The 14,634-nt window shown below is 46.8% G+C and overlaps 1 protein-coding gene across 1 annotated transcript in view; it reads left to right on the top strand.

Moving 5' to 3' along the window:
- Positions 1 to 14,634, top strand: part of WASH1 (WAS protein family homolog 1) — a 31,954-nt gene that overhangs the window by 13,711 nt on the left and 3,609 nt on the right. Inside the window, exons 2-5 of the mRNA XM_009574986.1 lie at positions 7,132 to 7,243; positions 7,948 to 8,094; positions 13,025 to 13,161; positions 14,099 to 14,234. Coding sequence (XP_009573281.1) covers positions 7,132 to 7,243; positions 7,948 to 8,094; positions 13,025 to 13,161; positions 14,099 to 14,234 — 532 coding nt within the window. The remainder of the gene's footprint in view (positions 1 to 7,131; positions 7,244 to 7,947; positions 8,095 to 13,024; positions 13,162 to 14,098; positions 14,235 to 14,634) is intronic.

Below are 14,634 nucleotides of genomic sequence, written 5' to 3'. Positions count from 1 at the left end.
AAAAAAAGAAAAGAAAAAGGAAAAAAACCTCTTAAGGCTATTACTACAAAAGATTGAGCTTCAGTGGGTAAATACTTGTGAGAATTTTGCAAGGATCAGTGAAGACTATAGAGATAACAAACCAGTTACTAGTACTTTCAGCATTTGCTGCCTAATCTCAAGACTATTTCTGTGGCTACTGCTCTGGGAGGCAGCTCCACGGTGTTGTTCAGTATCTGCCCCTGCACTGCCAGTGGAGGAGTTCAAAAGGTCACCTATGAAACTCCAGCAGTACTGGTAGAAGAACCAGTTTTTTCCCATTACTTCTTTTGGAGCATCCTTCCCAAAAGTTGTCACTGTGATGGTAGAACCAGTTGTGTTTACATATCTTAACACTGTTAACGAAGAAGTAGTTTGACAAAAAGTAGCCTCTATAGTTTAAATAGAAGATCTAATTGTGTAATTTATTTACAAACACAGACTTTCTATTTAGTATACACAGACTTTCTACTTAGTATATATTTCTTCTAAAAAAAGGAAAGCCTGTCCACTTGCAGATCAGTCAGTGGTAGGAGGCAAGTAAAAAGGCTGAAAGGTTAAAGAACTTGTTTGTGACCTTTTTTTTTTTTCTAAAAAAAGGCAAAGAAAAAAAGAAAAGCTGCTTTTCTGGGGAGGAGAACAAGCTGCAGGGGAAGAGGGAGGAGGGTGCTGTAATGATAGGTCAAAATTCTAAGTTTCTAGTTTTACATAAACTTAATTCACAGTAGTGGGAGCACCTTGTGAAATGAGAGATTAAAAATCAAAACGAGATTATTTTTGTCTGAGAACATGACCTGTGGAGACTGATGTATGCCGGATCCTGCTGAGGATACCCTGGCAACCTTGATCACCCTCCAATCTGAAAAGCCATTCGGCATCACAGGAGCAGGGCAATATGTGAATGCTGAAACACCTGCAAATCAGGCTCAAGGAGCAATCAAAGTGTGATAAACATTAATTACTATAATACCCAAACCCTTAATGGAGGAAGGAATGTTGATTACACTATCACACTTGGGATTTCTTTCTGTCAGAGATGGTGTATGATGACAGTTTCTGATTACACTTACTCAGACATGAAGTAAGACTTTAAAAACTGCTTAAATATGAAGGAGAGAGAAGAGCAGAAAGCAAACAAGTTTGTCTTTCTTTGAGTGGTTGAACATATTTGGCTTTTTATAAAAGCATGCATTTTTTATTTTTGCCTTTCAAACTTTTGAGGCGAATTAGCTTTGTGAACTGGCTTTGAATGCTTCCCTGGATCGCAGTAAACCGTAAATGTCTTAGCAGCTTTTCCTTTGCTCTCTCCATCTCGATCCTGCGACGTTGCCAGCTGCTGGGGCAGAGGCACTGCGTGGGAGTGGGGAGAGTGGGGCTCGGGCTTCTCACAGTCCGTTTCTGAGTGTGCTGGTCATTGCTGCGTGAACTCTGAGCTGGCCCAGCACAGTGTGTAGCAACATCCATATGCGGTAAGGCTGTTTGTAAAGCACACTCTGGTGCCTCATAAAACATTATCCTTTGTTAGCCAGCCAGAACACACTTAGATATTCTAGCCTAGCTCTCTAGGCCTGCTTCAGTCTGGTGGATTGTGCATCAAAGCCCTGAGTTATGGGTACCGGGGGCGATGCATTGTTGTTTCCCCATCACTTCAGCAGCCTGAGGAGCCATAAAAGCCCATGGCCTTTTTTCAAGAAGATTTTTATACAAATTAAAACTTGAAAAAGTTTGAGATGTTCTTCTTTTCCGCAGCATGTAAGTAGAAGGAGAGCAGTGACGTACCTCTGAGTCCCAGGAAAGAAGTGGGTGAGGAAGGGGCTCAGTAGCCTGAGAAGAAAGATGGACACTTAGCTCCCTCAGCACCACCTTCTGCTGCTGCTTTCATCACGGGATGATGTCTCCCCTCCCCTGGGAGGTAGTCTCTCCTCAACTCACCAGTGGTTCTCTCACTTCTGGTAACCCACTGAACCTTGTTCTAGAGGTTTAATGGTATCTCATTCATCAGTAATGGTATCATGCTGGTTTTGGCACCAGTGCTGTGGAAGGATGAATGGCAGCCAGCACTGTTTTCTTCCCTTGTTACCCTGCTCCAGCACCAGCCACTTGGAGAGTCTGGGGATGTAATAAAATACAAGAACCATAAACTCCATCCCTTCTAATTCACACCTCCTGCAGTAAGGGAGGAATTTAATAAAAGCACGCTTTGTTGAAAAAAAAAGCAGCTTGACTTTTAGGCAAAAAGCCAAGGGTTTATAGGACAAATTTACCGTAAGTACCCTGAAGTTTAGAACAGCAATGCTGAGCATCCCCCTGCTACCTCTCAGGGCTGGAGCCTGGGCTGGGAGGAAACTAGAAGCTTGACTTGCTGTAATGTGTACAGTCCTCCTTTAAGGAAAAAGTCGTTTAATACTTCAGCTGCCTTATCCTCCTGTGCAACTTAATTTCTCATTCTGCGCCGTAATGTTCTTTCTCCTTGGTTGATCGCTTACTTTTGTACTTCAGACATAAAATTGAAGTTCTTTGGTATTCTAGAGAGGTTTGTTCCCAGCCTCTGATGCCTCGCCTTTCTCATTCACCTTGGTGTGGAGCTTGCCTCTTCTCTTTCCCACTTCCCAAGTTTTGTCATCCCTGTCACTTTTGGGTGATGTGTATGTGGACAGCAAAGGGTCTCCTTCTGCTGTGATGCTTCCCTCTATCTGAATTCTGTCTTGCTCAGCCACCTTCATAGGAGTCTGTCAGCCTGTCTTTAAACATCTCTGATTTTAATCTTTTTTCTGATGCTGTCTGATCCCTAGCAAATATAGATGATAAAAATCACAATTCTTTTTTGGCATCGTGGAGTGCTTGGAGACCCTCATAGAAATATAGGATTATTGCCAGTGCTGACAACTGACAGGCAGTGTCCAGTGTCCTGGATGCCAAATTCCTAATGCCTCAAATCTTTTTCCTATGGGAGTAAGAGAACAGTAATTTTTCCCCCATGAGCAGACACAGACGCAGCAGAGGAGGTCTCTCAGTAGCTGCCTGGATGTGAGGATTATCAGAGGAGTTATAAGGAGGTAACAGGAAGTGATCTGCTCATGGCCGCAGATGGGACAGAGGATACGGGGCCAGCGAGGGAGGCAGTGGGGTAGGAGGAAGTGTTCCTGGGACCTGCTGTGGGTGTGGGAGAGAGTTGCCTCTAAAATGGAGAGGAGCTCAAGGCAGCAGGATGAGCACTTTAGGTGAAAGGAGAAATGAGATCTAAGTTGGGGGTGAGGTGCAGGGGGCTTGACTGCAAAAAGATTTCAGAGGGACAAGAGAATGTGAAAGCTTGAATCAAAGCAGCTGAAAGATTGGCTTTAATATCTGCTTAGATTAAAAATGAAAGTCTGTATGGATTAAGAGATAATCCACTAGATAGATTTAATCTGCCACATGTATTACTTCCCCAAAGAAAAGCATTGGGCTCAGTGCCCAGGATTTGAAGGCAGGTGATAGATTCTCCTTTCTTCTACAGGCCCCCTTTTCGCTTGTCCCAAAGCATGCACCCTGCCTGAAGGGAGGGGCTGTCGTTGTACGCCTCTTGCTTCTTTGCAACTCCAAGTCAAATTGAATCTAACTAAAGGGGTTTCTCAAGCAGAAAAAAGCACCGAGGGCAAAATAACACAGCAATGACTAATAGGATAGGCGAGGGCTAGGTTCAGATGCTGATGGTGCTTTTGGCTGTCTGAGTGCAGGGTTCTGAGAGGCAGTAACGGGCCATTTTATTAACACCCCTCCTGTCCTGATTGCAATTGCCCTTCAAACAAACGCCACTCAGTAACACACTCCTTAAATGGAGGTTGAGGTCTGAATGCCACCTTGCTTCAAACACTTTGCCCCTGAAACCCTTGGCAACAGCCCACTCCATCCCTCCATGTTTCCTTTCTTTACAAACACCAGGTTGACTCCTTGGAGTAAGTTCAGTTTCCACAGCAGTAGAAATACTGAAGTTACTAGAGGACACTTGAACATGATGGTTTTTTCCCATGTATTTTTTCAGTGTCAATATGGTATATTGTCTCTTTTGACTAACACATGCAACTGTATCTTGAACTGTACATGCATGACAGTCATGCACTTTTAGGAGCCTGTACATTTGATGGAATTTGGATTAGTTGGATTGAGGGGGTTTAATAATTGTTTTCATAGTTATCTTGCTCAGCAACAAATAAATTAATTCTGTAGACTGGTGTGTATTCCGTTCTGTGTTGTGTGCCTGCATCTGTACCACCTCAGGTAAAGGTTTTTGGCATATCTCCTAAGGTTAGTGGGATTTGGCCTGACAAATCCTAGAGTAGGAGACCATAGGAGGAAGTACAGGGTGCCACAGAGAAGAGCCATCATGGTTTGAAACACCTGAGCTGGCATTGGGTAACTTACCCAGCTTGTGCTGGGAGCAGGCCTTTTTCAGAGAGGTTCCAGCAAACCTTAAATGAAAAAGATGTATGCAGCGCTGTGGGCTGAGAGGTGCTTCGCTTTCTCTTCTTCCCCTGATACTGTCCATGCGCTACGGGAGGTGTTAGTGCTCTAGCATCAAGAAGCACTTTGTAATAGCCAGTGCACTGCCTGTGTTTGGTGGGGGCGTAAAGGGAGTTGTGGCACTGTTCCTCTCCTAAACCGGGTGTCTTAGAGGATGAATGTTAAATGTGGAAGTGGTTAAGGGTGAAGGGTAAGTATAACCGGGATTCCTCAAAAACTCCTTTGCTTCTTCACAGCTAGGGAAGGAGTAAGTATGGGAAGGGAGAGGAAGAAATGATACCTGGTGAAGCAGTGGGGATAATGTGGGGCAGGAAAGGGAGTGAGAGAAACGTTTGACTGCCTCGCTCGACCCGCTCACATTCATGGAGTGGGAGGGAGGAGAAGGGCTACTGGTTTCCAGGCCTGAGCTTGCATAACTATTTGCTTAACATTTCCTTCTGGGAGAGGAACATGTGCCTGGTCAGCCCCTGAGAATTGTGTCTGGGAGTCAGCAGGGTACTGGCTGAAAGGCAATTGATACCTTGCTTTTATTTGGAGCTTCAGAAAGGCTTTTTTGAGCTCTTCTAGGAGAGGGGTCTACTCACAGGTGAGAGGAAAATTGCATCATTGATTTGAGGGAGAGAGGCAAAGCAGAAATAAATGACCAATTTTTTTTTCAGCTTTGAAAGAAGTAAAAATAGTCAGATGCCCCCAGGAGCAGTGCTGGAAATAGTGTCAATCAATACAATTATGAAACATCTCAAAAAGAGGTGAAGTGTGAGGTGGGAAAATTTGCTGGGGAGAGCAGTTAGGGAAGACTTAGGTCCTTCATAGGCATCTCACATTTTAACAAAACAAAGCAATGGGGACAGCCGTATGACACATGAAATTTGCTGTAAACAGGTGCTAGGAAATGCACACTGAAAGGAACAACAGAAACTGCTCTGAGAACCTATCAAGTGTGTAAATGATGTGGACTTACTCTGCTGAGACAGAGGGAGGGTGTGGGAAGGAAATCATGAACAGATTTGTACTTAGTGTTGGTACAAAATACAAGCTTTTAGGCTGTATTTAAAACAAAAGGATGGGGAGATGGAGAATAATTCCGAGAGGGAGATTCTCATGAGGTTCAGTTTTGCTCATCTCCCACTCCAAAAAGAATAAAGTAGAAACAGGCTGTGTGCTCTCCTGCCATATGTATAAGGAAGGATGCCTCCAGAAAGAGGGGAGCATGGCTACAAACAAACAGAAACATGTAAAGCTGTTTAGAGAAAGAAGTGGGGGTCTTTCAGAATGATACAAGGTGAATAGGCTGCTTGTACTTTCTGGTTTTTTCACTACCTACAACGGTGGGGGCTTTAGTGGAGTCCATTTCTCTACTGTAATAGGGAATGTGCTGCACAGAGTGAAAATACTTGAAAAGACAGGTTTGGTACAGTTTGAAAATCATAGATCACTACTGATGTCAAATTTGTTACTAAAAGGAATTATACAGAGTGGGGAAAAAAGCATGGAAGCTCTCAAAAGCAAAGAGGGACTTCTGGTGAAATTTAAAAACAATACTTGAGCTTGATCTTTACAGGCACAAAATGATCCGATGGAACTCATTGCTACAAAACATTGCTGGAGTGCTATCTCTCATAATGGGTTGTATAGCCATAAAAATATTCTTTGCTGGTTTCATTAGAGGGGTGAAGATTCAGAACAATTTTCAGCTTTTGAGCTTGAAGCTAGGGAGATCCTGCTAGTTATGCAAGGGGAAGGAAGGTCTCTACTGAAAAGGTGACTCCATAGTTACCTGTAGCTGATGCCTGGTTCCGATGTCCCTCCTAGCGTCTGCTTGAGCCTGTGTGACAGTTCCTGCAGCAGGATAGCGACTTGTGCACTGCATGCTGGCAGTTTCAGTCATGCCCCTGGCTGCAAGGTGTCTGCTATAAGCTATAAGCTTTGTGGGAAAGGAGTATGTCCACATGGTGAACCAGTGACCGCTGTCCCCTGCTGCCACAGCGTGCTTTTCACCTCAGTCCCAAAGCATTTTATTGCTTGATCTAGTTATGCAAAAATTATGCAAGTTAGCATGTTTTATTGCTCCAAATGAGGACATAATGTTGTTTAACTGATGTGGAAACCAAATCACAAAGCTGCAAAGCAACATGGAAGAAGTCGTGCAATAAACTGCTGGTATAGTAGAGGACAGGGTAAGCCTTGTGAGTCCTGAACTCTGCTCATTAGCATGCGTTGCCTTTCATTTTTAGTTAGTCATTTTTATTAAAAATATGTTGGCAGTTGATAACTGGCTGTAGCTTTCTTGTCAGCAGTACCTGCAGAGAGAAGTAGGGCCTGTGGCACTCTGGTGTCACAAAAAAGCTGCAATTTTCCATCTTTCTGTGCTGTGCCTCAAACAGCTGTGGGAATGTTGTGCTGTGAGTCACGGAATAGACTTACCTTCATGTCAGAGTACATAAAACTCTCAATGGGACCAAGGCAAGCATATCTCAACCAGCACTATTTTGCCCTATGAAACAGTCCAGTCCACCGAGATTCACATCCTTCCCTGAGGGCCTGGGCACTGGCTGTTGCCAAAGAATCTCTGGCTCTGGATTCTTCATCTTAAGAAAGGTGCTTGCCTCCTAGGATCTCTCATCGGGTGGAGGCCAGCCGGGCACAGCTTCAAGCAATCGGTGAGAGAGTCACGCTTGCCCAAGCGAAGATTGAGAAGATAAAGGGCAGCAAGAAGGCTATTAAGGTAGTGACTTCAGTGAAGGCTGCATGGCCTCCCTTCTTCCTTCCACCTTCTCTCTTTACTCCTGATGTAAGCTCTGGAGAAGAACAGGTGCTTGGCTGCCACAGCTGCTGCCCACTCACCTCTCCATGCCTTGCTGCTGAGCAGGGTTGTGATGAGAATCCCCTTCCTGACATGGCCAGTTGATGATTTTTAGACCCGTGAGCCTCACAGCTCCTGGCCTTATGAGGCCTATATAAGTTGCTGCCCCAGCTTCTCCCTGAGAAAGAGAAAAAGCATGTGCTGAGCTAAGCCCAACACCCTCTCACTTCACGCCCATAGACACTTGGCTATTTGAATGAAAGCTACTGTTAGAGAGCCTCCCCTTAGTGCATCTTAATCTTGTTGAACCATGTAAAACTGGTGAAAACTCGTCTTTCCCCGTTGTTCCTCCATTTAATACAGTGTTTCAAATTCCCTTCCTGCCAGTGGGAGTCTATGATCTCCTAGTACTTATATATAGAGAGAAGTTCTGGCACTTTCACTTTCTGAAGTGACAGCCCACGCATGATTGGGTCTGTGCAGGTAGCCCTTAGGAGCCTGTTGACTCCAAGGCTGTCCATTCCCACCAGCAGCACAGATTGTGCGCTTACTCCGCTCCATATGTTTCTGTAGTGTAGGATTGCTTAGTTGTTGGGATTTTTCAGTCCCTCCTTGTCTCTCCACAGGTATTTTCCAGTGCCAAGTATCCAGCCCCTGAACGACTACAGGAGTACAGTTCAATTTTTGCTGGTGCAGAAGACCCAGCTAAACAGAAATGGCCAAGACACAAGATTCAGAGCAAACACCGAGTGCTGGATGAGAAAGCTCTGCAGGTAAGGAGGAGGAGAACACACCTTGAGATGAACAAGCAAAGAGAAGCTGGGAGGCTATTAGTCTCTTTAACGAAGTAGACCAGGGCTTTAGGATATAGGCTGGGAGCAGAACGTCTTTTCAGCTTGGCCTGTTGGCGGGGGTGTGTGAGGTCAGGCTGGGAAGCCTGCAGAGCTGCCAGTTTGAGAGGGCCATGTCAGTACAAGACCTTGGTGCGGTGGTTGAGCGTTTTGGGTGGCTGTCGGCTGCCAACTCTCCAGAGCTGTTCCATTTCCTGAAACGTCACTGTTCCCTGCAGCCGTGCTGGTTGGTGCAGCTGGCTGGCCTTAAGGCTTCAGCTATGCATAGTAGCTGGAATCAGGGTCATAATTGTTTGAAAAATAGTTTCTGAAGGCTCTAATATAAGCGATGGTGAGAAGGGAAAGGTAGAAATGCTTGTGAGTGTGTCAGGAGAAAAAGAAGTCATTAGAGCATTTTTCTGTCCCAGGAAAGCATCGCACTTGGGTATTGTCCCTCCTTGGTTCCCAGCTAAGTTTTACATCTTGGAGGGGAAGATCATTTTGCTTCTTTGCATCTTTTGTTTATGCTTTGCTTCTCCTTTGCCTTGTGTTCAGCTATTGTAGGTTGCGAGCCCTTCAGAGAGGGGCTGAATCTCTCAGTACCCAGCACAGCTGAGGCTTCCAGGTGTGCCCATAGCACAGATGTCTGCAGCTGGTGGTGTTGAAGGAGGTCCTGAAGTATTGAGTTCCTTTTTATCCTGTGGATTGAGTGGCAGAGAGGGGCTTCTTAGGAAGGTCTGAGAAGTGGTGGGTTTGGCAGGAAATGCTACCAAAGGAGTCTCCAACAATTTGGGTCAACTTCCCCAGGTTGGAAGGAGAGGAGGAAGAGTTGCTGTATTTAAAGTTTAAAAGTTGCTATGTATGTGCTGTGCCAGGAGTAGCAGATGTGCTCTTCCTGGCAGGTTAGGGATCAACCTGACAACTTCCCTGCTCTCCACCCCTAAAGAGACATCCTTGTGTGCCTGCTGCCACTGAATAATTTATCACGCTAAACTTTCCTGAGTTTTAATGGAGTTGAGACCTCACACAGTGAGGTAGTTATGAATATTTCAGCCAGGCCGGGGAAGCAGGGTTGCTGGCCGAATGGACAACTGGCAAACTCAGGCAGGGTTCGTGCTTCCTTTGAGCCCTGGCAGTAGCCAGGTAGCTTGTGTGGGACCTGCTGCTGGCCAGCCAGGGGAGACCAATTACGGTTGTGCTGTCTGGCTGGTGGCCCCATCCCATCACAGCGTGTAGGGGGAGCAGAGGTAGGCGGTGAGTGGGCAGGGGAGATACTCTCCCACCCTGAAGGGCTGGTGCCAATGTACAGCCCCTCGCACAGGGAGGGGATTGAGAAGAGCATCAGCTGGTAAAAAGCAGTGTCCCACAAAGAGCAAATGGTGTGCCCATCTGACTGGCCTGCTGGCTCCAGTAGGCTCTTCATGTGCTTCCCCACTGCCCCTGCCATCTGCCTGCGATGCCACCTCTTCCCTGTCCCAGGCGGTCTCGGTACCATTGCCATGTTCTGCCCTTGGTGACCAAGGCTGCCATCACCACAGGAACTTTGTTGCAGGCCCCGGAGGATGTTTATATTTGTTCCTCCCCTCCTGTGACCCATCTTTTGATCCTCCTTTGGGGTTGTTGATCTTTCTCTGGCTTTGCTGACCCTACCTCATGCAGCGGTCTTGTTACTCTCGCCAAGCTCACGCACACTAGCTCCTGCAGCTCTTCTGTGGGGCGGGGGGACGCTGCTGTGCTGGCGAGTGGCTGTCAGCTGATGAACGGTGGAGGGGCCCGCGCCAGGAGCAGCTGGTGTGCTGAGTGGAGCTCGGTGCGGCCAAGCTCTGACCACGTTCCAGGGGGATGGGCCCTTCTCGGCCATAGCTGAGCACGGAGCCTGATGTGCCTTGCAATGATGAAATGTGACAGAGGGAAGTCTTAATGTTTGCATTTATGCCCTCCTCAATTATTCAGGGCTTTCGGCAGAGGCTCACAGCCTGTTTTCACTTCTAATGAGGGCCTCTTTGCTGGGAGCAGTTGCAGTGGCCTTTGCTAACTTCACTCCCACACGCACACACATGCCCCACCAGGAAAGCAAGCTCTGCTCGTGTCAGTTTGAGGGTAAGTGGTGGCAGCCTGTGCTCAGCGTTTAGGGTTTGTGCTCTGGGGAGAAAGCAGCTGAGTTGGAAATGTACATGGTTCTGCAGTTTATTTAAAAATGCTTCCCTCCTGGGAAATTCTCCTTTCCCCCTCCACACCCCAAGGAAGTGAAAACTCAGCTGTTGAGAGGACAATTTAGGTTGGTAAGGTAAGCGCTGATGGATAAGAGTGCCAGAAACAGGGTGCTTATGGTAAGCCTGGAAAGCCATTGCTTTGCACGTTGCTGTGGTAGCAGCTAGGCAGGGTTCAACAGTGAGTCGGCTGCAGCCCTGTAGGGCTTCTCAGGCGCTGGGCACTGCCTTTACGGTGGGACCTCTGTCCAGGTGATGCAAGTGCCCCTCAGGAGACTGGAAAACAGGGTGGGAGACATGGTCTGCCTGGGCTTGGGAAGAGGTCCAAGCAAAAGTTACAGTCCACCGCTGGAGTAACCTTGCTAGGCTTCAAAAATGTCAGTAACTTGTCATGTCCTTGTGAGTTCTGCCTCTCTTGGAGTCCACCATGGGCATGGGGAGGCTAAACCAGGTTTTTGGCACTTGCTCATCTTCAAGTGCTTTTCCAGCTAGCCTCAGCACTCCATTGGCATGGGGGGAATGGGGTTTCTGGTGTATCACACCAATTCCCTTTGTAATAGTGTGTGCTTAATTAAACTTAAGAACCAGGGTGACTTCATATATTTTTAACTCTAGGCTTTTCGGAAGAAAAATGCCTGGAAATGCAGCATCCTTAGAGGTGTGATCCTGCCAGGTGCCAAACTCCAGGTTGGGGTGTTTGAGTATTCAAGCACCCCCCATGACTTCAGCATGTCGAGGTTGCTGAACCTTTGGCTTAAGGCCTTCATGAAAGGAAACTAATTTTTAAATGGCATGTTAACTTGTAGAATTCACAGTTGCAGGATATTATTGATGGTATGTAGCTGTTCTAAATTTCAAACCAGATCTAGATACTTGAATAAGACTAACACTTTGGTGGTATTTAAATTAAAAGGATTATGTAGAGCCTTGCGTTTCAGAGTAATACTCATGCTTAGTGCTTTTATAACTGCCTTAGATGAAACTTCTAAGTAAATGTAGGTAATGGTTTGTTTCTCACTACGCCCTTACAGTGACGCACAGTCTTCCAGTGCTAATTGAAATCTACAAAGAGAGAATTAAAAAAATATATATATGACTTGAGGGCTAAGTGTGTGTGAACATTTCTAGCAAAAACATCAGTACTCCCTCATGCTTAAAAAATTAAACATTGGGAAATGAATATTAATGATTAAAAGAACCTTTATTTTTGAATGTCTGCTTCTACAGTCTCTAAATAACAATTTATATATTTTTGCCTACCTGCTTCCATAAAAATTCAAGGCATTTATTTCAGTGTATTTTTCACAAGTTGGAACATGTTATTTGGGGGAAAAAAAATTAAATCAAAACCTCCCAGGTCTTTTCTTATAGCATTTTATAGACTCAGAGCATCATACAAACTCTTAGTGGATTAACTGAGCTGTGACTAAGCCATTTCCCAGGATTTCTGGCTACCAAATTCAAGCCTGGTCTCCATTTCCCCCCTACAAGTACAAAGAGGGAAGAAGGTCTCAGAGAATGGGATAGAGCAGGGATGCTGGAAGTAGTGAGGCAGTAGGAAGCTGTGGACAGCATTTAAAGTGGTCATCTTTTGGTGGCAGAAGAAAACCTCGAGTGTGTGGCCAATTATTTAATCTGACAAACTGTCCTGGTTAGTGCTCTGGTTTCTTCTGGTATGAACACTTACCACCTCGCAGCTGCCAGGCTGGTGCTTGTCCTAGTTTGTGAAGAAGGAACAGGAGTTGTGAAGGGGCTGAGGAAGAGTGTGGGGAGGGGTCTAGGGTGGAGGTTCATCCATCTCCGGCTGTCTCTGGGCTCAGAAACTGATGCCTTTCCTCCCTCTACAGCAAAGCTTGCTGTGGGCACTGAGCTTCATCCCCCAGAGCATCTGGCAGCGGGCGCTGTCAAGCTAGCTGAAACTCTGGTCTGATCTGGGATGGCAATTCCTGTGCTCTATAAAAGTCAAGCAGTTCAGATGTAATAAGTCCTTTTCTAAAGGGAGCTCTATATATTATGCATGAAGTTTTAGAACTGAGAGAGAGGAGATTTCAGTTCATTAGAGTTGAAAACTCCTGCAAATCCCTCAGGCTTTGCAAAACCATCTGGCACACGTTCCACCCTGTGCACTCCCTTCTGCCTGATCTCTTGCCTAGTGCAGGCACTCTGTTTTTTCCTAACCTCTTTTTCTTTTGCCTTCCCTGCATACCCCACTGGTGGGATCACATCACTTAAAACATCAACTGAAGGCAGCAGAGGGGAGGTAATAGAGATGTTTGAGGGACTCTGCCTACGTGAAAATGTCTAGTAGTTGGAGACACTGTAACAAATGCCTTTTTGGCTGCAGTGCCTGACCCCTGCCTCTGGCTATAGAGCCTGAGTGGTTGTTTTATTCTGGTGGATCCTTGCCACAGCAACACCTTTTCAATATGACCCATCCACAGCACCAAAAGCACATGCCGTGAATCTGAACTGCTGAGATTTCTCATGAATGTGGGGTTGCAATGTTGTCCTTGTGCTTCCTTGCTCAAAGGGAGGCAGAGAGGGAGCAGCAGGATTCCCAGACCATGCAGTGGATCCAGCAGTGTGGGTTGTGGTGGCTGGGGAGAGCTGTTTCAGCAGCTGTGATTTTAGTGTCTTGCTACCTGTTATTTGTCTTCTTGCAGGAGAAGCTCAAGTATTTCCCTGTGTGCGTGAGCACCAAAATTCACCAGAAGGATGATGCAGAAGAAGGCCTTGGCAGCCTCCCCAGGAACATCAGCTCCCTCAGCTCCCTGCTGCTCTTCAACACCACCGAGAACCTGTGAGAGATGGAGCAGCACCATGCTGCTCACCTACCCCTGCTTGTCCTCAGAGGAGCTCTCCCTGCCCCAGGGCAGCAGTAGCTGCTTGCTTTCCTGGGTTCTTGCATATCAGGCTCTTGGTAGGACAGGGTTTGGTACCTCTCCACTGGCTTCCAGCTAGCAACCCTTTCTTCCTCACCCTTCCCCTTGGGTGGAAAGAGTTGTTTTGTCTGCACCAATCCTCCGCTCACCTGCTTTCCACCTAACTTTGCACCTCCTTTCCCTTCACTTCCCTTAGTTTTTCCTGTCATACCCCTGTAATAATTTCTCTCTGGCCTTTAGAGCTGCTGTCACTCCTGCCCTTGTCTGCCCTATGTGCCTGCCTAGGTTCTGCTCCTTCTCCTGGTGGTTCCTCATAGCGACACTTTACTGCTGTTGCTGCTTTAACATCTCCACTGCCTTTCACTGCAGTTCCCTTTCCCGTTGGGCTTTGCCTCATGGTTCCTCCTTCTGCCCATACTGAAGAGCTTCTTTAAGACCTTCTTGAGCTTTCAGCTGCTGACCCTCCTCTTTCTTTCCCAGATTATTTCCCCTCTTTATCTTTCCTCCTGCCCCTTGAGTGACAAGTCACCAGGAGAGACTGGCGTCCTGCTGTAGGACAGTCTCAGGCCAGGCAGTGGGAGAGGGACAGCTTGGTAATGATGGCAGTGCAGTGGGGCTTTGCTTTAGAATGAATGTGGAAGCTGCGCTGGCAGGGTGGGGAGCTGATCGCCTCCTGGTTGTGGAGGGGTAAGGCAGGAAAATGGGGCTAGAAGAAGGAAACTGGAAGGCCCAACGTGTTCTACCTGTGTGAGTGAGTCGGGAAGTCTTCACCTCCAAGGCCTTCTTGGGTACACTGTTTCTTCTGGCCTTGGCTCTCGAGGCAGCATCACTGAAATACTTGTCCTCTACCCTTAGGTACAAGAAGTATGTTTTTCTGGATCCTCTGGCTGGAGCAGTGACCAAGACCCATGTGGCTCTGGAAACAGAGACAGAAGAGAAGCTCTTTGATGCTCCTCTCTCCATCACCAAAAGGGGACAGTTGGACCGACAGGTGAGATGCAGCTGTGGGGATGCAGCTGCTTCCCCTTCAGAGGATTGTGCTCAGCTCTCTGAAAGGAGAGGGCTTCTGCAGGGTGGAGAGCAGGTAGCAAAATGGCCCTCGTGGGGCTGCAGAGTATCTCACTTATCAGAAGGACCTTGCCCATTTCTGTGCTTGAAGTCCTTGTGTGAGCTTGATGGGGGAGACAAAACTCTCAAACTTGGCAGGTGTTTCTCTCTGCTCAAGCCTTTGCTGAGCGGTGTGAGAGGAGTAGTGTAATACTGATTCACCTTGCTGCTAGACTTCAGGGCTGCAGAGGAGTTCGGAGGCTTCATCACTTGATCATCCTCCTTGTGATAACTCCTGAGCCTGGTGAGAAGTCTGAGGGTGAGGTGCCGTGGCTGGAAGGTGC

Source organism: Fulmarus glacialis, unplaced genomic scaffold (genome assembly GCF_000690835.1).
Source record: "Fulmarus glacialis isolate BGI_N327 unplaced genomic scaffold, ASM69083v1 scaffold18593, whole genome shotgun sequence".
Taxonomy (NCBI): Eukaryota; Metazoa; Chordata; class Aves; order Procellariiformes; family Procellariidae; genus Fulmarus; species Fulmarus glacialis.
Note: the sequence above shows the minus strand (reverse complement) of the source record. Positions and strands in the feature narration are given on the sequence as shown.